This window comes from Taudactylus pleione, unplaced genomic scaffold (assembly GCF_031769625.1).
Source record: "Taudactylus pleione unplaced genomic scaffold, aTauple2 ptg000201l, whole genome shotgun sequence".
NCBI classification, from domain to species: Eukaryota; Metazoa; Chordata; class Amphibia; order Anura; family Myobatrachidae; genus Taudactylus; species Taudactylus pleione.
This window is the reverse complement of record NW_028284603.1, coordinates 19,199,673-19,227,187: the sequence shown is the minus strand read 5'-3', so window position 1 is coordinate 19,227,187 and position 27,515 is coordinate 19,199,673. Positions and strand designations below refer to the sequence as shown.

Sequence of the window (27,515 nt, the reverse complement as noted above, 5' to 3'; positions counted from 1 at the left end):
AGAGTTAAATTCAGGGCAATCCGGGTTCATATCCAGCAAACAAAGTGTGTATTACCAGCCTTGAGATGCACTCCGTTCCAATATTTAGCTAGGAGTCCTGCTTTTGCTGTAGCCGATGACTGTGTACTCGGCCAATGTATAGATAAAAGGGTGCTGGTCCGGAACTTCCAGTGTATTCTCCAGTCAAATGTGGCAATTTGAGGTGCGCTAGTCCCCCAGTGCTATGCACTGTGGGCCTGATTCAGAGCCGGACGCTATTTGCGCTCGCTCGTCCAGAAAAAGGGGCTGGCTATTTAAATTGACCGTTCGCTCTTTGCGGTCTGTTGACGCCTCTATGTCTGAACGAGCGAACAAAACATGCTGACTTTTTTTTGTAAAAAATGCCCCCTGGCCGCTCGCATCATACGTCATCTCCGCTATTTATTAGATTAATCGAGTACATCGAAAGGCGAATGAACTGCTCGCTATTCATGTGGTTGCATTTTCCTACCGCAATCATGCGAGCAGTTCTGGCTAAAAGACACCCAACTGACGTGGTTGATGACGCTGCTTTGTTAATTATGCACACCCTTAAAACGCCCGTTTTTGACCTTTAGACACGCCTGCGTTCAGATCTCCACTCCCCGTTTTCAAGCACCTTCCCCTGTTACCACCCACAAACGCCTCATCCTGTCACTCAAATTAGCAGGCATTCGCTATTTTGCGAGCACACGATTTTCGGCCGCACTCAGTGGTTCGCGCATGCGTACTAAAACCCAAACGCATGCACAGATGTGCGAACATCGCTCGGAACGAACGAGCGGCCGCTTACGAGCGGCTCTGAATCAGGCCCTGTGTGACAGATAATTTTACTGTATGAACAGTGACTATGCATCAATTGTGATTTTATCATTATTGTTCCACGGACTGGACTAAAATCCATCTGCGTTTATTAACATCAGTTTTTTATGCAGAAATAAATATATTTGACTTTTAAGCCAAGCCGTATGAGGATCTTTACATAAAAGAGCCTAATAAGAATATGTATATATCTCTAGGTTTCTGATCTATTATAAGTATATTGAATTGATTCTATTTCCGATTTCATGAATTTACAGACTCTTTTTATTAAATGTACTATTTTGATATGAAAACCATACATGTAGGACCAATAAGCATCACAATTGTCTCCTTAAGGTGAATTATATTATATTACACTAGAACAATGTTGAGTAAGGAAAGCCATCATGACAACCCAACGAGTTTCTTCTTCATCCACTAGTGGACACTGGAGATCTAGACGCTGGGGACGTCCCAAAGTTAACCTCACCCGGGTAGGAGAGCCCTGAGTAACCTGCAAAGACCCTGCAACCAAAAGTAGTTACTGAGGCCGCAAAAGGTATAAAAACAACAAAACAACAAAAGTGTGGACCGTAGACCATGTGGTCGTACGCCAAAGTGAGATGCTGAGGCGCCACAACAGGCAGCCCAAGAAGCACCCACCGCACAAGAGGAATGCGCAAGAAAAGAAACACAACAACGGCAGAGGCCAGGAACCGGACAACATGCGCCAAGAGTATAGCTAGGCAGATCCAGCTGGCCCGCCTTCCATAGAGAAGCAGGCCAACCGCGTTAGCAGCAAGGAAAAGACAACAGAGAAAATAAAACTAAGTTTGGGCTGGAGCTCAGCCCCAAGTGACCGCTCTCTCTCGGGCACATTTCTAAAACTGGGGCTTCTGGGGGATAGAGGGGGAGGAGTCACTCACACTTAATGATTTAAAGTGCCAGCTCCTCGCATCCACCCATCTATACCCCAGTGCCTAGATCCCCAGTGTCCCCTAGTGGATGAAGGAGAAATGTAATAATTTATATGTCAGCTTTCATATTGTCACACACTTCTATTATAATGCATCGTAGTGCATTTTAGCCACTTGCATGCAATAATAGATAGTACAATACTTACTGTGTAATTGTTGAGGGCTGTACAGGGATCCGCCATGTTGTCTGTATCTTCATGGAATATTAGCTTCTTGCTTTGTTGGTGTTTAAATAGAACCTGGGAACTTTCCTGCACCCGGCAAAACAGCTAAAAGAAAATTCTTAATTTCAGGACTTTGTACTTCAGATTTTAAGTGTTATTTACAATTCATATTGATGAACGCTACCCAATCATGTATCACTGGCAGTAATCATGGCTGACTCGCATGCATGAAGAATATTTACCTTCCTGAGCAGGTAACACGACTGCTGCCTCACGGAAGGAGACTGACAGTTTAAATTGTATTTGATGAAGAAATGAACCAAATTAATTTCGTCCAGTGAAACCACTTCAGTGCTCCAGTGGCTTTCACAGAGGAGACCCAGTGCATCGATACGAATCTGCACAAATAGAAAAGCCACAATTTACTACAAATCGCATCCTTACAGAAGCTCTTGTCAAAGTTAAAATAAAAGTAGAATGGATGCTCAGCAAAGCAAAAAGCCATAGAAGATAAAAAAAAAAAAAAAAGTAAACTATGTGTCTCACTTTTGATTGGTAGGATCTTATATTAGAACATAGGGGTATATTTACTACACTGATGTTTATTTTTTTTTTAAAGTAGCAGATTGTCAGCAGTTTTGCCCACAGTATTTAAAAAGGCTAAAATATTAAATGTAAAACACACCTAATATTATTGGCGTTTAAATACTGTAGACAAAACTGTTGACAATCGGTGGCTTTGAAAAGTCACCATTTTAATTTTTTTTTACAGAAAGTCATAATTATATCACTGAAAAGTAGCCTGCACAGCTGTCAAATCAGGGGTCAACTTAAAAATATATAATTATACAGGAAAAAGTGCCCTGATCACAAGAGCTAACAATCTAAAAGGCAGTAATGCAACATGCACAAACATGTTTGCTGTGTTCACTGGATCAGCTTCTGCGTACACAAAGATGACTTTTCTCAAGAGGATACTGAACACTGAGCCAATGCAATGACTGGCTAAAATCTGTTACTCTAGAAAAATGTTGAGTAGGGAAAGCCATCATGACAACCCCATTCGTTTCAACTGGTGACGCTTTGATTCATGGCATGCCAATTACTGTAGCAGAGGGTAACAATAATTACAATGGGACATGAGGAGAGCATGCTCAGTATTTTAGAGGTGTAAACACTAATGTTATGTGTTAGAAACGATGACATGATTCTGCAAGGGCTGGAAGTGACCTATAATTTATACATACTAAAAACGGCTCATATGTACAGCTGTGTACAGGACCATTAATAACATCACCAATAGTTTCCCCAGCTCTACATGCTGTCTTTATTCACGTACGAGTATATTAAAGGGAGTAGTTTAATTTAAGCATCGCTCTCTTAAACAGCCCTACTCAGAATTTAGCCAATAGTGGGAGCCCCCACCCAAAGACGTAACCAGACTTTTTGGTGCCCCGTGCCAGAGAGTGCATTAGCACTCCCCCACACATTTTTCAAATAGGGACATAATATAGTGCACCCGAAAAATGGCCATGGCCTCATGGGGAATGGCCAGGGATGAGATAAGGGAGGCCAGGAGATGCTGGGGATAAAAGAAGAGGAAGCTACAAATGAGAATGATAATACACAGGAAAATTGACAGGCCCAAATAGCGCCCCCTGCCCTGCGGTGTCCTGTGCCACGGCACAGCCGCACTACCCTAGTTACGGCCCTGCCCCCACCAAGGGGAACAACCCATCAAGCTTCCAACACTGAGCATAACTGCAGACTATGGATGGCTATCAGCGTGCTCAAGTTGCTGCAGGGAAACCAAGCACAAGTACCATGAGCCAGATTCATATAACAACGGGGGCTCTTTGAGAGTAACACACCTATTCGCAATACATAGCGGTAGGATTTGCATTACTAGATCATTTGTTATTGGCATATTTATTTTAATTGAGGTTGTCAGCTATTGCACAAACCATCAAAAATAAAGCATACCACCCCATATACCTTCCTTACCGTAAACCAATCAAAAATAAAGCATACCACCCCATATACTTTTACTGTAAACCGGGGGGGTATCAGACTGCTGTCCTGCAGGTTCCCAAGTATTACAATTTGTACATAGCTCTTGATTATACGGATAAATTGAGCCTCTGGCATCAGATAACGGTGGGCTCCCAGGACAGGAGGCAGGTTATACGGAGGAGTAATTGTCCAGCCGATGCCTTCGTAACCATGAACATGAGCAAACAAGCAGGAATGGGCTTTTCCCTCAGATATTTTTCAATCGTTACAGTTTTGTTAACAGGCAGAGGAATACAAAATGGTGGCGAAAGCTGGATACAAACATTTCAAGCGCATTGTTCGGGTTTGTGATTTGTAGGAACGTCCCCCTGCATGATATTTAGTTATGGGGCATTTTAGAAGTAGTCTCTGGTTCAAAGAAGATATAGAGAGTGTTCTGATTACATAAATTCTGCTCGCTGTACTGTCTTTTTTTGGAAGCACACAGTAAGCACATACTAAAAAGCAGAATTGTGCATAATAATTAAAAAAAAAGAAAAAACAATTACGCACAAAGCAGTCACACATCCCACTCCATGCTAGTGTGTACCTCCCATACAGTATTTCATCACCAGGGCGCAAGGCTGGATGCTTTGTGTTTATTCTCTCTTTTTTTTTTAAATAGAAGTATATACAGATAAGGACCGATAATGTCATCTGGACAATGTTCCACTGTAATACTCATCGGATTATCTGGCCTGTCCTATTTATTTCCTCCCTTCTCATCACCCCAGATGCCGGGGCCAGTAGGAGTTTCCCCTACACAATAAATAGTTCATGTTTATTTTTAAGGGAAACAATGAAAAGAAACCACGGGGGGGCCTTGCACACCCATGTATATTATTCAGGGTTTACACGCTATTATTATGATTATCTTGTATTTATATATGGTGCTATATTTGCCAGGACATAGAAGGCAGGGTTCCTGGCATAGGCTCTAAGGTCTATAGGACTGAACCACGTGTGTCATTGTAATAACATTTTAAAAAAATCCAGAAATATTTGCCTATATGACTGAACACATTGAAAACATACCATGTAAGTTTAATAGCTGCAAAGCTCACAAAAATAAATAAAATTGAAACAATTGGTGAAACCACGTTGTTCTTATACACATGTACAAATACAGACAGGCAGAAAAAATATTTACTTTGTAAAGTAAAACAATGTCTTTTACATTTTACTGGCTGGAAAATAAAACACTAGTTAAACTAAAGAATAAAGATATACTACATTTAGCAGTATACATAGTACATTAGGGCCGGGGACAGTTCCCAAAGAGCCAGGTAGACAATGCACCTAAAATATTCCTGCCAGCACCTATCTTTAATCCCCTGCTGTGCCGTACCTTGGCTGTTGTCGGTTCTGCATCCGGTGAGGATACCTTGTATTTACATTAGTGCTATTCACAAACAAAAGTACACTTGGCCCAACGCATGCCATAGAACGCTGGAGCTGCCCTGGCTTCTCACAGGTAAGCAGGGAAAGTAATAACCGTGGTCAGGTTCACTTCCTGACAAGGGTTAAAGTTGGCAGGAACGGGGTGGAACTGAGTTCCGTCACCTCTAATGGTAGGTGGAACTAGTTCCCCCTCTTCCACGTCCCTGAATAGAAGTCCTACAGACAGAGTACCATTGTCTGGTGGTGGCCACCTCCACATCCTCAATTTCTGGCTCCATGTTCCTCCTTCACCCGCGGCCTGCCCCTCCCTGTCACTCCCTTTGTGGCCCTGCATGCTTGTGGCTCCTTTTGCGGCACAGTCTATGTGAAGTCATGCCTTCACTGCCGCTGCCTAGTGCACTGAGGAGCCATGAAGAGAAGCAAGGGCCAGGGCAGAGCTGCTGCTGCTAGAGGGATCCGGGGGGGTATAAGCTGCTGGTTGGAGAGGAGACACAGGAGCAGGGAGTTGCTGCTAGAGGGATCCGGGGGGGTATAAGCTGCTGGTGGGAGAGGAGACGCAGGGGCAGGGAGCTGCTGGTGGGGGACACAGAGGCAGGGAACTGATGAGGGACACAAGGGGTAAGCTGGAGAGACACAGGGGGGGAGTGTTGGAGTAAAGACACGGGAATGGGGTGCTGATGCTTGTAAAACACAGGAAGATGGTGTGAAGAGACGGTGGAAAAGACGATTGAAAACTTTTTTTTACTTTTTAAGCGACCTAATATTGTAGACTCAGCTGATGGCAGGAGTGCTAAAAAAGCATCTAAACTGTATTTCACACTGTCATAGCCTCCAAAACGTCTAGCCCCTGGCCATTCGCTTTAAAGTTTCCTATACACAACAGTGTGTGATGTAAAGATCAGACTTCACATTGTTCTGGCCTCTCAGAGTATCTCCGCTTAAAGAGTGTGCGTGTGCGTGTGTGGGGGAGTAGGCGGCGGGGGAGGTGAGTACCACTTTAAGCCCTGCTTCCTGAGCATTATGGCTGGAGGGGCCTAAGAAAAGGAAGCTATCACAGAAAAGGTGTGTAATGTGCTGGACCAATTTCTATTTGTACTTCTGTATCTTAGTACTTTTGGATGGGATTATGGGCCTGATTCAGAGCTGAACGCTCTGACCAGAGCGCTCGCTCTGAATCAGGGCCCTCCTCCATGAAAATGGAGCGGCCTCCTGGCCGCTCGTATAGCTGTGGGTGACCACCCACAGCATATGCGAGTGGCCAAAAAGATGGTCGCGATGGTCTTGACCATCGGACTTGCGACGGAGACCCTGCGGTAGGGTCTCCCTGCCACAAGCCCTGGAGTGATTTTGGCTCTATCATGGGAACGCCTCCGTCTAACAGGCACGCCCCCGGCACGCCCACCAAAGGGGGCGTGCTGTCAATCAACATCGACAGCACGCCCCCTTTGGTGCGAGACCCGGAGCGATGGAAAGCCCGTCGCTCCCCGGGTCTCGCGCATGCGCACGACGGAGCTCCCTCTGTCGTGCGCATGCGCAGTGGGGAACATCGACCCGCTTGCGAGCGTACTGCCGCTCGCGAGCGGGTCTGAATGACCCCCAATGTTAGTATGGACTACTCACTATAGAGCTTGTATGATCAGTTGTAAGAATCTCTTTAACTACATTCCCTTTACTATAATGATTTGAGGGAAGGTGAGGTGGTAAAACACTGTGCAGCAGACACCTACAAGTGGATTGGCACAAGTATGCAGGGAATGCAGGTAGTGGGTGACCGGCATCTGCATACGGAACCCATGAGTCGGCTCTCCCACTACCGCCAGGACTATGCTCCCTAGGCTGTCTCTTCCCCACTACCTCCAGTGATGACTCCTAACAATGAAAAGGCAACCATACAACAGGGCGTGTCAGAGAAAGCGGCTGTGTACACTGACCCGCAGACCTAGGAGGCCATAGTCACATGGAGACACTGCTCCTGCCAACAGGGCTGGTGCAAGTTATGAAGATGCAATTGATGGTGGCGTCTAAGGATGCACCAATCGGTATTACTGAGTGTACGGACGCAGAAAGTGGCGTCTCAGTCCTTGCACATTCGGATGTACACAAGGGAAGGGGTTTGTAGCAGCATAAAGTCTCGGACAGACGACTGCCAATAGTCGCTGCTACGTGCTCTTCTGCGGCCACCTCTGAATCAGGCCCAAAGGGTGCAAATCTGCACCTAAACAAAACATGTTATTACATGTTATTATTTTAAATACTGGAACTTTTTCCCGTACAACAAAAATACAGAGTAGCTCTATTTATCACATTGTGTTCAGAGTTGAGCTACCGTACGGTGCATTACCACTTTACAACTGCACATGTTCTATTTGTCCCTCTGCAGTGCTACAGGATTTAGTCAGGGTACATAAGGAGCAGCAAGATACACAAAGAAACTCGACTAACTCCTGTTGCACTGTAGAGGGCGTGGGGGGGGGGGATTGAAAATGTGCAGTTCTAAAGTGGTAGCACACCTAGTGTTCATTCTAACACCCTGCACCTGTCACAGCCCGTGCAGTTCCTCTTTCCTGCCTGGGGTGTCGCTCCCTGCTCTGGTGCTTCTAGCACACTCAGCTCATGCATCAAACCGCTCAGATACAGACCAGAGTGTGCTAGAAGCACCAGAGCAAAGAGCGACACCCCAGGCAGGAAAGATGAACTGCATGGGTTGTGACAGGTGCAGGGTGCTAGCATGAACACTAAGAACAGTAGATATCTGGAAGCTGTTGTCTACGAGCTCTACACTAGTATCACATGTTCTATTCTTTTTTAAAGCGCATTGTTTTGTGTGTGTAGCACATACTCACTTTCTGAATAATCTTGAAGTTATCTGGTGAGTAAATATATCCTGCCAGATAGATCTGTCTTGTGGATTTTTAAATGTTGTCTTTAGTTCATAAGAGAAAGGAGGATTGAATACTTCTTCTTAACTTAGAATACACTTTGGTTAAGTTGGTGATAGACTAGTGAACAGGTTCTCAAACTCGGTCCTCAGGGCCCTAAACCGTGCATGTTTTCCAGGTCTCCTCGCAGAATTACAAGTGAAATCATTAGCTCCACTTGTGGATCTTTTAAAATATGTCAGTTAGTAATGAATACACCTGTGCACATGCTGGGTGACCTGGAAAACATGACCTGTGTGGGGTTCTGAGAGCAAAGTTTGAAAACCACTGGACTAGTGTTAACTTAGGGATATTGTCTTATTGTGCGTTACCTGTGTGGTGTAAGTCTGATTGAGGAAGAAAGCTACACAAATAGTTCAAGCTGGGTACTAAACTGGGATGTATTTATATGTACTGGCGTTGGCAACATAAGAATCAGAATGACACAAGTCACAGCCTAGTGTACGTAATGCAGAAGAACTCAATCTCTCTGTTGATGACTAAATCCCACTACAGGTATACAGTATGATATTAGCTGGTGTTTTTCTATGAATCTGTTACTGTACTTATTAGGTGTACACTCAGGGATTTATATGTGATGGTACACAACAACACAGAGCTCCAGCACCTATTTTTTCTAGAAATAAGAGGTTCTTCTTCAGTCACCACTGGTATATATTTAACCATTCCTTCCTTGTATCACCAGTCTAGTCCATTTCAGCTACTTAATAGACCTGGGAGACACTAATCTTGGCCACAGAACATTCAGCATTTTAGACAAGTATTAGAACAGTTTTACATAGGAAGAAAAAGCACGGATTATACCCATACCTAGGTTATTTTACAGAGTGGCGGTTTTACCATTTTCTCTTTATGCACAGAATTTTGACGAGCAACTTCATGCAATCCCATATCAAAGCTGTCACGTATTAAGACCGAATCCCCATCAACAGCAGTGGAATCTTGGACTTTATTTTTTGCAAATGGCACCTTTTTAGCATGTTAGAACAAACTTTCCCATTCTATACTTATTCTGGTTAGTATTAATGTTGATAACACCTGACATGACTTTAGGACAGCATTGGTGTTATGCTGCTAGCAGCATATCATCACACCAAGGTGCAGACAGCTGCGGGGACCGCGGAGGTATTTAAATTTTATTTCTACTTATAACCACTGCTTTTCCATTTGCTTCTCTTGCATTAGTGTGTGATTAGGTGTGATCACATGATTGCTAGTATAACTTAGAAAGAAAAGACCTAATTTGTATTAATCTACTACATGAAAGTATTAAGGATCTGTAAGATTTAGAAATGAACACTGGGTTAGTGATAACATATTACATTCTCTCAGCTCCATACCTGATCATGTCTGTGAACAAGGCCTTGCTGTATTAAACCTGCGGAGACGTTCCCACTCCATGCATAATTTTCGGTAAATCTGAGGTGTCCATGAGCACGGGCTGTCCTCAGACACGCCATAAGGGCACCAAGAGCACCACGGTTATTGCCAGACCCTACAAAAATAGAAAAGTAAAGTTTATGGAACCAATACTGTACTGGATCAATAAAAGGGATTTACCCTTTGGAATAGCTAAATGGACAATTCCCCTCCCCTTTACCACAGTGTTGGACCGGTGGAAGTGCAGACAGATTTGAGCAAAGGCCAAGAGAATTAAGTCTGCGGAGGATAGAATGAGGAAGCAAACGAGCCATATGTTTGGACGGGAGCCATCCAATCAGGTCATAGGCAAACGCAGGGGGGGGTTTCCGTCTGCCTGGAAACCCCCATCCCCAAACCACACCATGACCACAATAGAAATAGTAATATAATAGAATTTTAGTATCGCTGCATGTTCTTCTCAGTATCACAAATGAAATAATTAGCACCACCTGTGGATCTTTTAACATGTATCAGCTAGTAATAAATAACCTGTGCACCAACTAGAAGATCTGGAAAACATGCACTGTTAGAGATGCACTGCTATAGAGCCCAATATGTACATATATGTCCAGGGCAGTGCTAGGTTCTTCTGCTGCTCCAATAGTCTGGAATGGTGCCCACATCTAAAATAAATACATTCTGCTCAGGCAGGATGACCTACTGATGCATCTAATGGCTTACTGTGAACACTGGTCCTGTATATTCTGGAATTAATACACACAATACACTTTGTATGACGCTTATTAAAGCTGGTTAAGTACCAATTCTGCCCTCTTCATTGACTGGCCACACTCACTTTAAAATTAAGCATTTGGAAACCCCCTTCTGGAAATCCTGCATTTGCCACTGAAGGTATCACACTCAATGCACACCACCTATACGTGCTACACAGCGGGTACTCGTTAAAGAGGGATATTTGCCACAAAGTGGACATTCACTTTCAACAATTCATACACATTTAATTTAAACATGCTATGACTGTAGGTTTAGAATAGCTTTCAAATTAATACATCATGAAAATCCAACTTACCACGATTCGTGGCGGCAGAAGACCTCAGGCTTTCAATCATGTAGTGCAAACTATCAGGGTTGCACTTGAGCAACTTAGGCAGATAATAATCAATGATGTAAGTGGTCTGAGCAACATGTTCTTCACAAAGTCGTAGGATAAGAGGGGACACCCAGACATTATGCCATCGCTCAACCCAACAAGTTTCTTTAGTTGACAGAAGTTGTTGCTTGTGGTTTACAAACATAGCTTCCAAGAGGTTGCTGGCATAGGGAGCAAAGGACTGATCCGACATGACATCTAGGATTTGCGCTGGGATTGTCCGATCCACTGACACTATCCGTTCAGTTCCTACGCATTCTACAAGGCAGGCCAGCGACATGTACTTCCCCTTCGAATGCCACTCCAAACCCAGCAGTTTCTGTGTAAGCTGCGAGAGAAAGGGGTCCATGTCTCCATCGGGCACCACCACAGCTGCTTGATGTATCTGGAGGATGTTTTTGAAGACGAGCTTGGCTTGATGTCGGATGGCATCCAGGGGGTGTTCCCAGTGTACGTAGACATATTCTAGTAGTTTGGACACGGTGCTTAAACCACCATTAAGATTGTCTTTCAGATCTCTTGAGCACGAGCCCAGAAGATCTATAGCCGAAAGGGTCCACAGGGCTAGAATTCTAGACAGAAACAAGGCTGTGCTCGACTCCCTCAGACTGAAACACAAAGAACACCAAACGGAATATGGATTTCATGATGCCTGAACACAAAAGACCAATACCTTGTTTTAAATAAAATATGAATCTGACATTCAGGTGTAAAAGAAAAATAAATATTTGACCAAAAGAGAAAATCTGGCTGTTCTTTCACACTCACAACAAGCAATACTTTTATGTTTGAAATAAGACCTCTGTGATAATGTACTGAAAAGCATTAATATATTTATACTTTAAAAGGGATTGTCCACCATGTTCCAAACCTACCCCACCCCGATCATTATTTAGCTGTTACCCCAATGTAGCAGTCTTCTGGGTATCCCTTCCCTGGAATTCCTATTGCATTTAGGGCAGTCCCTGGACAACGCCATCTTAGAGCCAGTAGAGAAGACCGGTTCCATTCCTGGAGGAACGGAGATATACAATTCCCCAACTAGATGCATACACTACCAGCATACAGATCCTGCATTCATTAATCCTGGGAACTGAAACAGTCAACCGAAGGACACAGCAACGGTCTACAGACTATTACTCTCCTTCCCACGGAAAATAGAGTTAGAGAGTTCGCAGGAGAAATGTGTTTCTTATCTCCAAAGCAACTACTGCTGCTACATGCACAAGGTTAGCAAATACCGCTGGCAAGAAATTGCCTTTCAATTAAATGGGTATTTTAGAATTGTATTCATATACTTAACTGCTAGATATAGACAACCATTCAGAGAAGGCATATTTGCTATGCAGTCCTGGCATTGTTGCATTAGCATATGAAAGGGAGTACAATAGGCCAAACTAAGTAGCAAATCTGTGCATCCGAAAGTGCGAGCAACCGTCATCATTAGTATCGGCACTTGCGACCAGCCCCATGCTCGGTGCAAGAGAGAAGTCAGAAACGGGTTGTGTACGTGATGTCGGCGGTCAGAATAGCGACAGCAGCATCCCAACAGTCAGAATCCAGACAGCATTAGGTAGGTATCCCTAACCCTCCCCCTTTACCCCTCATTTCCTGCAGCCTAATCTAACCCTCCCCCCCAGCAGCCTAACCCTCCCCCTAGTGCCTAACTCTAACCCTAAACTTAACACCCCCTCCTAACCCTAATATTTACTATCGGAATGTCAGCAGTTGGGATTCCCGGCGGTATAATGAACGCCGGGATGCCGACTAAATCCCATCAGAAACAGAACCCCTTATCCCCTACAACCGCACATACATACACACCCACCTACAATCCCATCAGAAATGGCAGCTCCATGCGTCTTGATACTCACTGCCCAGAAACACCAACTTCACGTGAGCCTTTGTTTGAACAAGATGTAGTTGGAACGCACCTACTTGTGGCGTTTAACAAAGGACACAATGGGTTCTTCAATAAGCTATAGACCATTTGTGAATAGAAAAAAAAAAAACGGGGGTACAAAACTCTTGCAAATGGCTTCCTTACCGTGTACTGAGTGACAGCAGAACTGTAAGCAGGTTAAGAAGAAGGTTCTCCCCTCCCCAGCCTAGATTTCCTCCTTTCCACTCCAGCATAGCCAGGACTCCCTGACATAGAAAGAGCAGTGCATTGTCTGGCAGATCCTTACAGAGAGAACCACAGCAACCGATAAACCAGCCTGGTACATCCACAAGATCCAGAGACCGCAGTATTAGGTCACTCACCTATAAAAGAAGTGTGTACCCAAAATTATATAACAGGGACAGCTAAAAAGGTGCTACACAACAGTGATATTACTGCAGCTAGAGATGAGCTGTGATGACATGGCAGAGACTGAATAAATGAATTTAAACTAAGGAAATTAGCTTAAATATCAAGATGAGGGCAGGTACAAAGCAATGAAGGAAGAAATTAATACCGTGATCAGGATATTGTGGATTAATAAGAAAACAAAGACGTGGGAAGCAAGAACAATACTCACCAGTTTGGTGAGTATTTCACAGTCCGTGATCATGGTCTTTAGGTAGAGAATAACCGCCATCCCCGAGGTGCTTTGAACATTTTGCAAAAGATCATCTGGAGAAGGCAAATTCCCCAGACATTAAATTTTATGACATATTGTCCACAGATCTGTCCAGACTCAAGTTTTTGACAAGATACAGTATTAGCGATTCACAGACTGATGGCAGCATCACAGAGAACAGGAAACATCAGTGCCCTAGTGCGGGTATCCGCTCACGCACGCTATTCATGTACCAATGCTGATTAGGGCACTTTATAAGAACTGCTTATAGTATCGGAACTCATTTATTTTCAATCATTTTATTACAATTTATATACTGCTCATTTGATGTCCTGAAATTTGTAGCATTGCTATAAAAATATTGCGGTATCTGTGGCATGATGGATGCCGACTATGTGTCTGTATATAAGGCATTAATACCAGTGTTTTGTTCGAGCACATCGCCAAGCAGAAACAGCCCACCGCCCGGCACTCCGTCCCGCCCCAATGTGCCGTGTCCAGTTGCCCGGTCACCCTCAAGGTGTCCTTGTTGCTATGGACACGGATGCCGGATGCGACGCCGAGCTGTCAGCCAGTTATCACTAGTGGGACCGCCCCATTCGTGGGATGGAGTCTTTGCAGCTAATCCAAGCGGAGTCTCTGCAGTCAATCAGCACAGCCACGGAGAGCTCTGGAGTCTGTACTAACACAGCGGCCGCAGCAGGGTCTTATATTAAAGGAGGGCAGGTAGAGCCGGATTTAGGAGGGAGGAGGGGTGCTAGACCTTACTTCGCCAGGTGCTCTCTGACCCTTAGATACATCCCTGGCTCGCAGTGCATATGAAATCTGTGTCCTCCAGCTATAAGGACACGTTAGTGAGGGTTCTGGACGACGGGACATGGTGCATTGGGGCAGGAGGGAGTGCCAGGCAGTAGGTTGTACGGGGATGCGCCGTATTGGAGCCAGGGAGAGTGCCCCAAGTAAATCATTATCAGGTCAGGACTTAAAACATTTTATTATTGCAAAGGCCCCCACCTGGCTACTTCTTGATGCCACCCGGCTGGAAACATTTTCTTGGGAGAACACTGAATACCATATAATAAATAATTATACTGGGTAACCTGTGCGTGGCAATTAGTCCATACGTTTACTCAGACTTTATTTATACTGTTAACATATTCACAATAGGTCACTGACTGGTTAGAACAGGGGTAGAATAATGTAATGTAGGCTACAGGGCACCTATTCTAATCTATATAATAAACCTGCATTATCCCATTAATCCAAAAAGTGGATAACAAAGAAACAAAGGATCAGTAAACATTAAAAGTACTTCAGTGCTCAACAAAAAAGTCAGGGGGCTCCTCCTATCCCATCACTCGGTCTGAGAGGTAAGAATCACTGTTACATTGGTGAGAAGATATTTGTATAAATTACACCATATTTTTTGTGGATAGCAGGTGGGCTGCCAAGACACGTCAGGCCTGTCTGCTAGAGGGGGCATAGCCAGACACAGGAGTGGCCATGCCCACTCAGGGGATACCTCCTCCTCCATAGCTGGCCCAGATCCCCACCAGGGTCTCCAGACAAGGCTGGGCCCAGATGGTACTCATCCCAGACCCTTTTGGCTCCCCTGGATAACAGCATGTAACAACAACGTAAACTTTATGAACAAAACACATACATAACACTAATCAGGAAGTGACAAAAAAGTTCCAGCGTATCCTTCCACTGGACAGTGTAAAAACAAATAGTGCTACAAACGCCACAATATTTATGTCAACTTAAGCCATACATATGGGAGGCCAAGCTGTGTGTTCAGGTCCAGTGACTACATTGTATGGAAGCACTTAGGTGTAGAGGATGACATAGGCAGACAGATAGCAATTATCAGGAACCCGGGCTTACAAACATGCAGTCAGTTTCTCTCGCTCATTGTGGGACCACACAATCAGCGACACTGGACGAATTTGCCAATAAAATTGAGTGTGTCCCCAGCATTCATGACACTGCATTGGTAAGAGTCTAGTAACTTACAGTGGTAGACACTCAGAAAACAATGGAGAGGTTGTATGAAACCTCGGAGAGAGAGAAAGTACCAACCAATCAGCTCCTAACTGCCATTTTACAGGCTGTGTTTGGAAAATGACAGAAACTGATTGGTTGGTAATTTGGGGAGATGTACTATAGCGGCACTTATCGTGCACCTATAGCTTGATAATAATGCCAAAAAGTATTAACATCTCTCCTTTGGCGATCCATGCAAACCCGTACACCAGCCTAGTGCTGAGTCTTACCTCCCTGCCAACACCACGGAGCAGGCGCGAGATCGCACACGCAACCAAAGCCCGACAGATGCCGCTGCAGGGTTATACACATACCAGCAGGTAATCCCTCCAATATATGAAACAACGATAAGTCACAAAAGTAGGCTTATTGTTTAACAGCATCTGAATGATTTTCCTTCATCATTCAATAGTACAGTGATGGCAAAATCATTAGATGTTTGTAGAGAAAAGTGATTATAGTTATATATGTGGTTATAGCACATTTTATACTAACCATCTCATGTAACATCTCCCCCCAAATCTCCCTCCACTTTATCTCTCTCCAAGATTTAAAACATCTCCCTTAATGAGCCTCAGGGGGAGATCTATCAAGCCTTGGAGAGAGATAAAGTGTAGTAGATGCCCTAAACAACCAATCAGCTTCTAACTGTTCTAACTGTCATTTCAAAGACTGTGCTAGATAAATGACAATTAGAAGCAGATTGGTTGCATTAGGCAACTTCTCCACGGCTTGATAAATCTCCCCCTTAGTATATACTTACTGGAGATCCCTATAGATTGTAAGCTTGCAAGCAGGGCCCTCTTACCTCTATGTCTGTCTGTTATTACCCTGTTTTGTTCTATCAATGTTTCCAATTGTAAAGCGCAACGGAATATGCTGCGCTATATAAGAAACTGTTAATAAATAAATAAATAAATAAATATTATCCCCTCTTACCATCCAATAAGATGTCAGTGAAGCAGGACAGCAGGTCACACATTGCATTCCACAATGGAGACTGAACATCTAGCTGGAGAGACTCCTGAACGTAGTCTTGGGACTTCTGTATCACCACCATAGACAGTTTTACAGCTGCTAGCAGGTCATGCATGAGCTGGGTCTGAGCAAGACCGTCACCGAGGATTCTCCTGGTGCAGGAAAAAAGATTAAAAATTTAAAACTACAAAATAGTCACAATATTGCGAGAGACAACATAATAACTTCCTACTATTTAAAATTCTTGGTCACTATACTGATCCCTGTCCTCACTATATCCAATGATTATCCCAGTTTAAAAGCAGCTATACACAAACAATCAGCTATAATAACTGGGAGAATCACCGGGTGCAGCTCTGTGCTCCTGGGTAAATAGATTATTAGAAACAAGTACAGTTTCCATAGATCACCATTAAAAACAGTTCCCTTGAAATAATCTATTTCTGCAATTTAGTGTTCCCACCAGGCCGTGGGCAGGGAGTTTCTGCGCACTACAAAAAAGGGGATGTGGCCGACCCAATTCAGCACACTTGGCTGCGTGCCCAATACTTACAGAGGTGCTGTACTTCCCCCAAGCTCTGAATACCATCGATTCACTCGGCGGAGAACGGTCACCGTAACTTTTCCCACCCACGGGACATTGCAACCTGTGGGTGGGGAAGGCACAGGGCAGGCTGGTTTAGCGGGGAGCCTCTAAAAAAGGCAGGGCGCGTTTTGCACCTTTAAGATCTGGCAGGGTGCAGTTCCCTGCTAAAACAGCCTAGCGGAGACACTACAATTCACAACAGTCCCTGCCTCAGGGGAGCTTACAATCAACTGAATATTCCCTATTACATGTACACACACACACAAACACCACGCAAATAAGTGAAAACACACAAACTCCAAACAGATAGGGCCTTGGTAAGGAAATTGAACTCTTGACCTCAGGGTTGTGGGGAAGTAATGCTAACTACTACACCAATGGATGTACTTGTCTTCCTATTTCAGCAGACAATTTAGATTCATTTCTTTTTTGTCTTTTATGACGTGTTGGCCAGGACACTGAATAATTTAAGTTCCTGGCGTCATTACCTGGACGGGTGTCTCTTTACCCAGAGGCCTCCACTAAGGATGCACGGTATGTCTCTGCAATGCACAACTCTATCGCCACTAGTTGTGAGTAGTGTACAAGCTCTACGCTAAGAGACCTATGATGACTACGACACTTATTACAAAGTATCTGTATACTCCACCAAAGAAAGTACAGCGAGCCACAGAGTACGCAAAGCCTAGACGTCAACGTCCCAGCTCAAACGTATGACAAACCACTTTTACCTAATAAAGAGCTATAAAACTTTAGCCAATTCCAAAAATCTAACAAGGTTTTGTTTTTCGTTTGTTTTGTGTGTTTAGCGAAGATTTGCAGATTTACAAGACAACTCACAATGAACAGTATTATTATTATTAAGATATAGAACAGAGGAAATCTGATAAATTAGGAACAGAACATGTTGTACAGATGAAGAGGATATGAAACCTAGTTGATAATAGAATACAGATTACACACTAAAGGTACACTATATCTAAGCACATTAGCTAAATGAGTAGAAACAGTAACATCTTAATTAGATTGAGGTCATATATGATGTTTGTTTATTTGATGGGGTATAAGATGCACCTAAGTATAAAGTGCATTAAGATTTAAAGGTGTTAGTTGACGGTAAGGAAAATGTTTGCATGGAAACACCCGACTGACCCCAACCCTAAATGGGTTATGTGCATACAAGCTTTACTTAAAGCTGTCTCTCCTCCATTAAGTTATTGCCCGTGAATGCAGGAGAGACAGAAGCTCACACAGAAATGATTGATCTCTATGTAATAATGGTTAGACAACAGTACAGTGCTCCCAGACATCTTAGCATGGTGGATGACAGAGACAAGGCGGGTGTACACACAGCAGGATCTGGTGTACATCCGCGCGATATACCCTTCCTTCCTGCATGCGGTCGTCAGGCCATGCAGCACATCAGATGGGACGACGTCGCTGACAACGCATGGGAACTCCAATAAAGGGTACACACTGAGCGATATGAACAATATATCATTCTGATCCGCGTCAGAACAATATATCGTCCAATATAGATCACCTGATGTGTGTACATTGCTTCTGTCGCTCCATCATCGGCTTTGAAAGAACGCCGACTGCACATTACTGAGGCAAAGGTTTATTTGTGGCTTGTTTTTTGTCTATTGGCAGGTTGTTCCAATATGTATCACTGACATTTATGTTTTTTGTGCAAGGGAAACGTTGCACTCTAAGCTCAAACATGCATTACTGTATGTTGTACGCCCATTACATTACAAGCTCAGAGATGGCAGATACAACGGTCAGCTACAATACTGTAACATGGTAGCACCTTCATAAAAACACAGATAAAACCCTATAATTAGTCTATCATTAGATTTAAATATCTTAGTAATTACATTAGTCACAAATGAAGGGGGAACAAAAAAAGGGTAACAGGGCCTTTGAGGTTAGGATTAGGACTAAGCCACTGTGAAAGATTTGTGTTTTATGCTGGGTACAAACTGACAGATACATTGGCCAATCAATTGATCGGCCAATGTATCTGCTGCCCGTCGGCCAGTGTGTACCCGCAATATGTCAGTGAACGTCGGCGTTTACCGACATACCGCATTGGCTGTGCTGTACAGCCAATGGACACATATGTCTGCAGACATATTTGTCCATCGGCAAGTGTGTACGGGCGGTCTGCACACACAGCAGCAGCCGCGAGAAGGGGGGCGGGACACACCCGTGGCCGCCGGGACCCGAGGGCACAAGCAGGTGATGGCTGTTCAGTGTGCATGAACGACCATCATCTGCAGATATATCTGCAGATCACTCGATCTGCAGCTATATCTGTCAGGTGTGTAACATGTGAATTACACACAAACAAACAGATTTAGCATCTCCAATGAACATCTAATTAGAACCTTCTGGTTAAAGGGTTTAACCCAATCTCAAAGTTATTTCATAGAACCTGTACTCAAGGGTTATTAAATGGATCCGCCTCCTGAAAGAATATATTCAGCCCTAAACCTCACATCCACGCACATCTCTCTGTAATAAGTACTGCGTTTACTATTTCAGTTATGGGAAAAATGCTACAATGTCATGAGAACATACACAGTAGCATTGTACAATTCAGCCACACTTTTCAAATAATCGATTCTTCCTTGTTTAACACGAAGGATTATTCAATAAAATGGTTACAGTGTGTTCCTTTATCACATTCAAAATGGGACTGGAGTAATTAGTATATATAACATTTTGTTCTGTACTCACTTGTTTTGTCTTTGAAATGTATGTAAAACCTTTACCAGGAACTGAAGGACTGCGAAAACAGAAAAAGAAAAAAAATATTCACCAATGAGTATGTCCTTGAATTGGAAGATAGTTGAGAATAAGTTATGTGCTGCGGCTGAATGCCCATTCACATCACACTTCTTGTATTTATTTTCTGTGCCAAATACAAATGGTCTAAATAAAAAAAACACACCAAACAAACAGTATTTTTCAAATACATTATTCTATAAAGAGACTAAACGCAATGAATGAGATTGATGTACTTCTTAGAGTGGCCACTAGGTGGCAAACTTCAAATTATAAAGTACCAACAAAACAGCTTTAAAACATACACTGTCAGTACTGCCACATAGAAAAGACCGAATAATTTAAATATCTAAATAGTTTCTTCATACGGATTTGCCGTACATTGCCAGCAAGTGGAGTAAATTGTTCAGTCTAAAGTATCACAACTATGATTAAGTTCCATCCCTAAATCACTTGAGCATATAGGTGTTTATAAATCCACCTTTCATTAATTTTGTTACAGGGGAGCAAGAGAGATAGACATGCATGCCCGCCCTGCCAAAGCAGATGATGAAACAGTGATATGGGAGAGTGGAATACAGTATCATCCCCTATCTCTGCTTTGTCATCTGCTCTCAACATGACGTCCAACTGCATTGTACAAGAGTCTCTCTGTAGTCTAAGCAGAATTCAGTATGGAGTATTAACCCATTTACATGGATTAATGTGGATTAATGTGGATAAATGCGACCGGATGCTAATTTTCCCCTATTCAATTAGCCACACCGATCAAGTTGTATTAATGCTCCATAGGAATTAGTTTTTCGTTCGCAGTCCCTGACCAGGTGAAAAGTTTGGGAAAACCCCATTTTAAGGTAAAAAAGTCAAGACTTGGTTCAGAAGCTCTGCCCCAACCTCCCACTATTAATAAGGCACTAAGAAGTTTTTAATTAGCATAACTAGGCCAATAATGAGAAGTTATTTTGGGGGTGATATTCTGCTAAATGCAGAGAAATGGGTTAAAAGATTTGGGAAAGGTATATAGGGGTACTGTATGGATGGAAAACGTGTTTTAAACTTGCAGGCGGGAGTAATGTAAAGCGACACAAAAATCTACTTAGACATTCATTTGCTTTCTGACATTTTTTCATCGTTATTAAAAAAATTAGTCACATGTTCATCTATTATTAGCTAGAATAACCGCAGTCTCTAAAAATGAGAGTAATGGTAAAACTTACCTTTGTTAACATAGGGTCCACAGGGAGATAATGGGGTGTAGGTGGGACCTTGGAGGACTGGACACCGACAGCAAAGCTTTTCAATCCCAGGATGCTCCGGTCCTTCCCCCTATACCCAGCCCAGAGCCTGAGGGCAACTCCGTTTTGTTAACAAGCCCAAGGCAGGAGCAGGAGAGGAGAGAAGAGAAGGAACACTGGCACACTGAAGAATTGCATTCTCACACAGAGAAGGAAACAAGTGACCAAGAGAAGAAACCCATAGAAGCTAGGAGCCCTGTGGTCCCAATGGACTTCGAAGAAAGAGAGTTAACAAAGGTAAGTTTTACCATAACTCATTTTCTTCTTCAGGGTCTATAGGCCTCCACAGGGAGACAATTGGGATGTCCAAAACAGTTGTTCAAAGGCGGGAACTCTCTTGAGCGGATAGGAGAACCCTACGCCCGAAAAAAGCATCCCGAGAAGCACATGTATCAAAAGCATAAAACCTAAGAAAGGTGTGGACAGACGACCAGGTGGCTGCCCTGCATAGTTGTGAGATAGCCATACGAATCCATCTGGTCAGAGTCTGTTTGTTAGCTGGTCATCCCTTCTTGTGGAATCCATATAGAAGAGGGAGTCAGATTTCCTGATGGAAGTAGTACGGTCCACATCGATCTTTAGAGCATGGACCACATCCAAAGAGGCATCCTACCGAGACGTCTGGGGATTGATGGCCGGAACCACAATTTCCTCGTTTAGGTGGAAACGAGAGACCACCTTGGGAACGAAGTCCGGGCATGTTCTAAGAACCGCCCTGTCCCGATGAAAGATTAAAAAGGGGGAGACATGAAAGCGCCCCTAAATATGATACCCTACGGGCAAATGTGATAGCCAGGAGAAGACAGTCTTCAGAGTGATCCACTTGACATCCACTGATTCCAGGGGGTCTAAATGGAGGTTCTTCAAGTGCTTGGAGCACTACTGCCAAATCCCATGGAGCCACAGGAGGGACATAGGGTGGCTGTATACGGAGAACACCTTGCAGGAAGGTGTGAACATCTGTGCTGGAACCAGATGGATAAAACAGAGACCTACACTTTCAGAGATGCTAGGCGGAGGCCTAGATCCAATCCAGCCTGAAGAAAGGCAAGAACTCTAGACACCTTAAAAACTTGGGGGTCAAAGTTCCTTGGAGCACACCACTGGAAATATGTATGCCATATTCTGTGATAAATCCTGGCTGAGGCCGGTATACGGGCCCTGAGCATGGTCTGGATCACAGAGCTATAAAATCCCTTAGCCGTTAGGAGGGATGTCTCAAGAGCCAAGTCATTAAAGACAGATGGGCCAGGTCCGGATGTAGACATGGACCTTGAGACAATAGATCTTCCCATAGAGGAAGTTGAAGAGGAACGTCTATAGAGAAACTCTGAAGATCGGAGTACCAATGGCGTCTGAGCCAAGCCGAAGTTATCAACAGGACTGTGCCCCCTTCCTGCTTGAACTTCCAAAGAACTCGAGGAAGCAGGGATATTGGGGGAAAGTGGTATGCCAAATGGAAGGTCCATTTGACTGATAATGCGTCCATGAAGGCTGCGTCAGGGTCCCTTGTATTTGTTCCATATACTGGAAGTTTGTTGTTGTGTCTTGAGGCCATGAGATCCACAACCAGCAGACCCCATTTGTCCGCCAGGAGCTGAAAGACTTCTGGATGTAGAGACCACTCTCCTGCATGCATGTCATGACGGCTGAGGAAATCTGCTTCTCAATTTAGAAGTCCCAGGATGAATACCAGCAGGGAGATGGCGTTCGGTCCATATGAGAATGTGGGACACTTCTGCCATTGCTGCCCAGCAGAGTGCCTCCTTGGTGACTGAGGTAGGAGTTTTTGGACTGTACTTGTACTGGCCTGCCCTGAAGAATATCCTGAGCCCGAGTGAGAGCTCTGTAGCTGGCTCGAAGTTCCAAGACATTGATTAGTAACTTTCCCTCGACTGGGGTCCAGAGGCCCTGGAAGGAGTGCTGGCCGGTCACTGCACCCCACCCTCGGAGGCTTGTGTCCGTGGTGAGGAGAGCCCAATCCAGGATCCAAAAGGAGCGACCCTTGTCTAAATGGACTGTCTGTAGCCACCAGGCTAGGGACAGGCGAACCTCAGGGGGGAAGCCCATCGTCTGGTATCGAAGTAGTTAGGGTAGGCTGTTCCACCTGGAGAGAATCAGGTGCTGTAGGGGCCTTGCGTGAAGCTCAGCGAACTCCACCATGTTGAAGGTGGAAACCATTGATCCCAATGTCTGCATTGCAGATTGAATTGACACTCGTCAACTGCGGAGCAGTCTGCGCACTCAGTGTTGTTTTAAGGAGATCTTGTTTGTTTTTAGAAAGATCCTCTGAACCTGAGAGTCCAAGACGGCTCCTAAATGTACCATTCTTTGAGAAGGTGTCAGGGAAGACTTTTTCCAGTTGATCAGCCAACTGTGCATTTGTAGGAAGGCAATTGTTACCTGCCTATGGAGGTGAAGAATCTCTGGGGAGATGGCCAACAGTAAGAGGTCGTCCAAGTACGGGAGTGGTCTGATCCCTTGACGACGAAGGGACGCTGCCATAACTGCCATGACTTTGGTAAAGACCCAAGGGGCCATTGAGAGGCCAAACGGTAGGGCCGGAAATTGGTAATGCTGCTGTAGGATAGCAAACCGGAGATATTGTTGATGAGAAGGCACTATAGGTACATGTAGGTAAGCATCCTGAATGTCCAGAGACACCATAAAATCCCCAGGCTCCAAATAGGATATCTCCAGAATAAGGAAGGGACTCCAGACCCCTTTTGAAACTGAGTCTGCTTTCCAGGAACGGAGCCAAAGAATACGTCGAGCCACTACCGAAGTGGCAAATATCCTGGAGGCCAGGGGAGCCGTATCTATAACTGCTTCTCCCAAGTAGGAGGCTGCATCTCTAAAGTGAGATATGTAGGATAGTTGTTCCCTTGCATCATCAGGGGGGAATGTCTCTTCTAGGGCCTCTGCCCAACTTTCAAAGGCTTTTGCCATCCAGGCCGTAGCCATAGCAGGACGAGGAATAGCTCCTGTAAGAGAGTATATCGATTTGTGACAAGCTTCTATACTCCCATCTGTAGTCTCCATCAAGGAGGTTGCGGTATGGATGGGTAAGGTGGCATTCTTAACCAGACGTGTTACATGAGAATCCACTGCTGGGGGAACTTCCCATTTAGTGCAATCAGTAGCTGGAAGAGGGTAAAAGGAACTTAAACGTTTTGGAATTTGTAACCTTTTACCAGGCATATTCCAGGCTTCACTCATGTGATCAGATAGCTGATCAGAGTGAGGGAACATTGGTAAAACTACCTTTTGTCGTTTAAAAAGTAGATGTATTTTCTTAGGTTCTTCCTCTTCTATTTGTAAAATAGATTTGACAGCTCTCGCAAGAGCAGATATATTTAATTTAGAGGGTGGCTCCTCGTCTCCTGAGTCAGAGTCATGGTGAGAGAGGTCTGCATCTTCTGCCTCCCCAGATGATATATCAGAATCAGATAACTAGGTGGACTAGGAAAATAACACAGCACGTTTAGTAGGTAAAGGCTTTTCCTTTTGCAGCATTTGCTGAAAAACTGTAGAGGTATTAGCCAAACTCTGTACTGAGGTAGAGAGTATGTCTATCCATGGGGTAGGCAAAGGATTTGCAGGGAGTACCTGCTGTGGCCACTCCACCGGGGGGCTACCACGGGGACTGCTAAATGGTCTGCAATCTTTGTCAGTACTTGAATAAATGCAGCCCAGTGTGGGTCCTGAGGAGGAGACACCGGGGCTGAGGGGCCTTAGTCTGTGCAACAATTTGTACAAAGACCATCCTGAATGAGGTCCTGTGGGGCTAAGCTCGCTGACCAGTACTTACAAGACACCGGAGTAGGAGCAGCAGTATCACCCTGCTTGTTGTTCTTTCCTCTGCCAGACATAGCCACAAGAATAATACAACATACAGTATGATACAGTGCAACGAACACCCTGCAGTATGTGTAATATGGCACAGTGTAGTGTGCAACTGCGCTATATAGTATGTGACAGCCCTCACAAATATATATGGGAGATGTGAGGTACCTTAGTAGCTCTGGTTAAATTAGAATAAAGGGAAAGGTATAAGCTGACAGTTTGGAAAGTAGAGATCAGTGCTAGCACAAGTCACAAACAAACTCAGAAAAAAAACAATATATACCTGCAACTGGCACTACAATCAACTACACAGACCGCAGTGGCTGGTAGGATATAGCGCTGTATAACCTGGCCCATGGGAGAGGTATACATGGAGACTGGACCCAGCGATCCGGGAGACCTGTGAAGCAGAAAATGGCTGCCACACGTCTCAGAGGACAGAAGGTGAAGGAGGAGCAGCTCAGGGAACGGCTAGACTGCAGTGGAATGGCGCCCTGAGCTGGGGGAGGGGTGCAGGGAGAGCGCCTTCTCCCCGTGCTGACATTAACCACCGGGTCCCCTGGCCTCTAAATATGTCTCTGCGCCAGTGGAGTTGTGGACGCACCAGTGTCCATATCAGTGCCTCCGGTCCGTCTCCTGAGACTAGACTGCACATAGACGCGGGTCCCCACAAGCAGGGGTCCGCCTTACCTGTCCCCTATATTCCGAGCTGCAGTCTAGGGTCCGGGAAGCTTGCTAGCTAGTGCCCCCCCCCCCCCAAGAACCCCGTCGGGAGAACCTAGACGGGGCTTGGTGTCACGGCGCCGCAGAGGGGTGATGGAGCAGCAGCGCAGATGTCCAAGGGACAGTCTTTTGCTGCTGCTCAGTTTTAAAATACTAGAAATAAAAAATAAATCATAAAAAAAAAAGCTTGGGCTGCCCCACTGTTAAAAATGGTGACCCAGCTCCTGCCGGACACCAGTTGCCCTCAGGCTGTAGGAGAGGTATAGGGGGAAGGACAGGAGCATCCTAGGATTGAAAAGCTTTGCTGTTGGTATCCGGTCCTCCAAGGTCCCACCTACACCACATTGTCTCCTTGTGGAGCCCTATGGACCCTGAAGAAAATATTATTTTATCCTAATGAATCAAGAAGGGACCTATTTCTCTAATACTAATGCTTCCACTCCTTGCATATCTATTGCAGATGGATTGCATTGGATGATCTCTTGATGCGGAATCTAGAGCACAGACATGCTTTGAGATCTGGCTCCATATTTGCTTAACTTACCACTATCAGATTGGGACACTGAAGAAAGCTGTGAGACGGACCAACTGATATAACATGGAGGTGATAGATAAGGATTCTTCCCCGTTTTAGTCAGCGTTGCCATCTCCTACCTTATTCTCTCCCATGACGATGTTAGATTTTTTTTTATTTATTTAATGAATCATGTTGTCCCTATACCATGTCATTTATTGCCTTTGTATGATGTGTTTATTCTTGAATAAACATAAAAAAAAAATTCAAAATAATCAGCCACTTGACATCTTTTAAGAGCCACAATACTAATAGACATCTACACTGTAATCCAATATTAGTTTGCACTATTTTGGAGGTACAGGATTTCCTCATTTTTCTCCACACTTCACATAATAGAGAATTGGCACATGACCGCCGGGATAAGACTTTCACAATTGAATCGCGTGTTAAGTGGAAGCGAGCATATGCAGGGGTAAACTAAATTACTGTGCTGTATGCGCATTAAGTCAAGCCACGGTGAACCAAGATTTTACCACGGCTAATTGGATTCAACCTAAACGTGAACATAATTAAACATGCAGGATGATGCCTTGAAGGGGAAATAATATTGTTATGGCTGATATTCAGGTTAACAAAATTATAAAAAAAAAATTCATTAAGCTCCCCTATTAGTCACAATTATCAGTTTTATATAGATCTGCCAAGTACTGTATATAGATCTGTCCAAACTAACACAACCAGCAATGCTCAGGAGATAGAGCCAGGTTCTAGTGACTACAGTGTTCTGTGATGAGCAGATACAGTATAACTTATAGACAACAGTCAGCATTTGGATGGGACTCTTAGTAACCTCCGAGCACTCTCTGGATAATAATTGCTGAAAAAAATTATCCATAACAAGCACCCTAACTTTAGGACAGAACAAACATAGTAATGCTAGGATATATGAAGCGTATAATACTCACTCACCCTGTAATAATATAGAATCTAAAAAAAAGCTTTGGCCACTTATTCTATCAGATACTGAATTTCATTTGTCACATATAAGGGGCCTATCCATTAGCAAATAAATTGAACGATTGAACGATATATCGTTCATTATATCTGCTAATGGATAGGCCCTGAACGATGACAGATGCGCACTCCCGCAGCCGATAAATTGCATCTTTCCTCTCCACAACATGTTGGTCAATTATCACATATCGCTGCCCGACATTAGCAATATCAGGCAGTTTATATGCGGTAAACGACGAACGTTATTAGCACAGCCACCGGAATTTTC

General features: G+C 44.2%; 1 protein-coding gene across 1 annotated transcript in view; it reads right to left on the bottom strand.

The window, feature by feature from the left end:
- THADA (THADA armadillo repeat containing) overlaps window positions 1-27,515 on the bottom strand; it is a 732,316-nt gene that overhangs the window by 680,475 nt on the left and 24,326 nt on the right. The window contains 8 exon segments of the mRNA XM_088477279.1: window positions 1,943-2,065; window positions 2,203-2,358; window positions 9,693-9,847; window positions 10,805-11,493; window positions 12,933-13,150; window positions 13,408-13,502; window positions 16,435-16,625; window positions 19,805-19,853. Coding sequence (XP_088333405.1) covers window positions 1,943-2,065; window positions 2,203-2,358; window positions 9,693-9,847; window positions 10,805-11,493; window positions 12,933-13,150; window positions 13,408-13,502; window positions 16,435-16,625; window positions 19,805-19,853 — 1,676 coding nt within the window.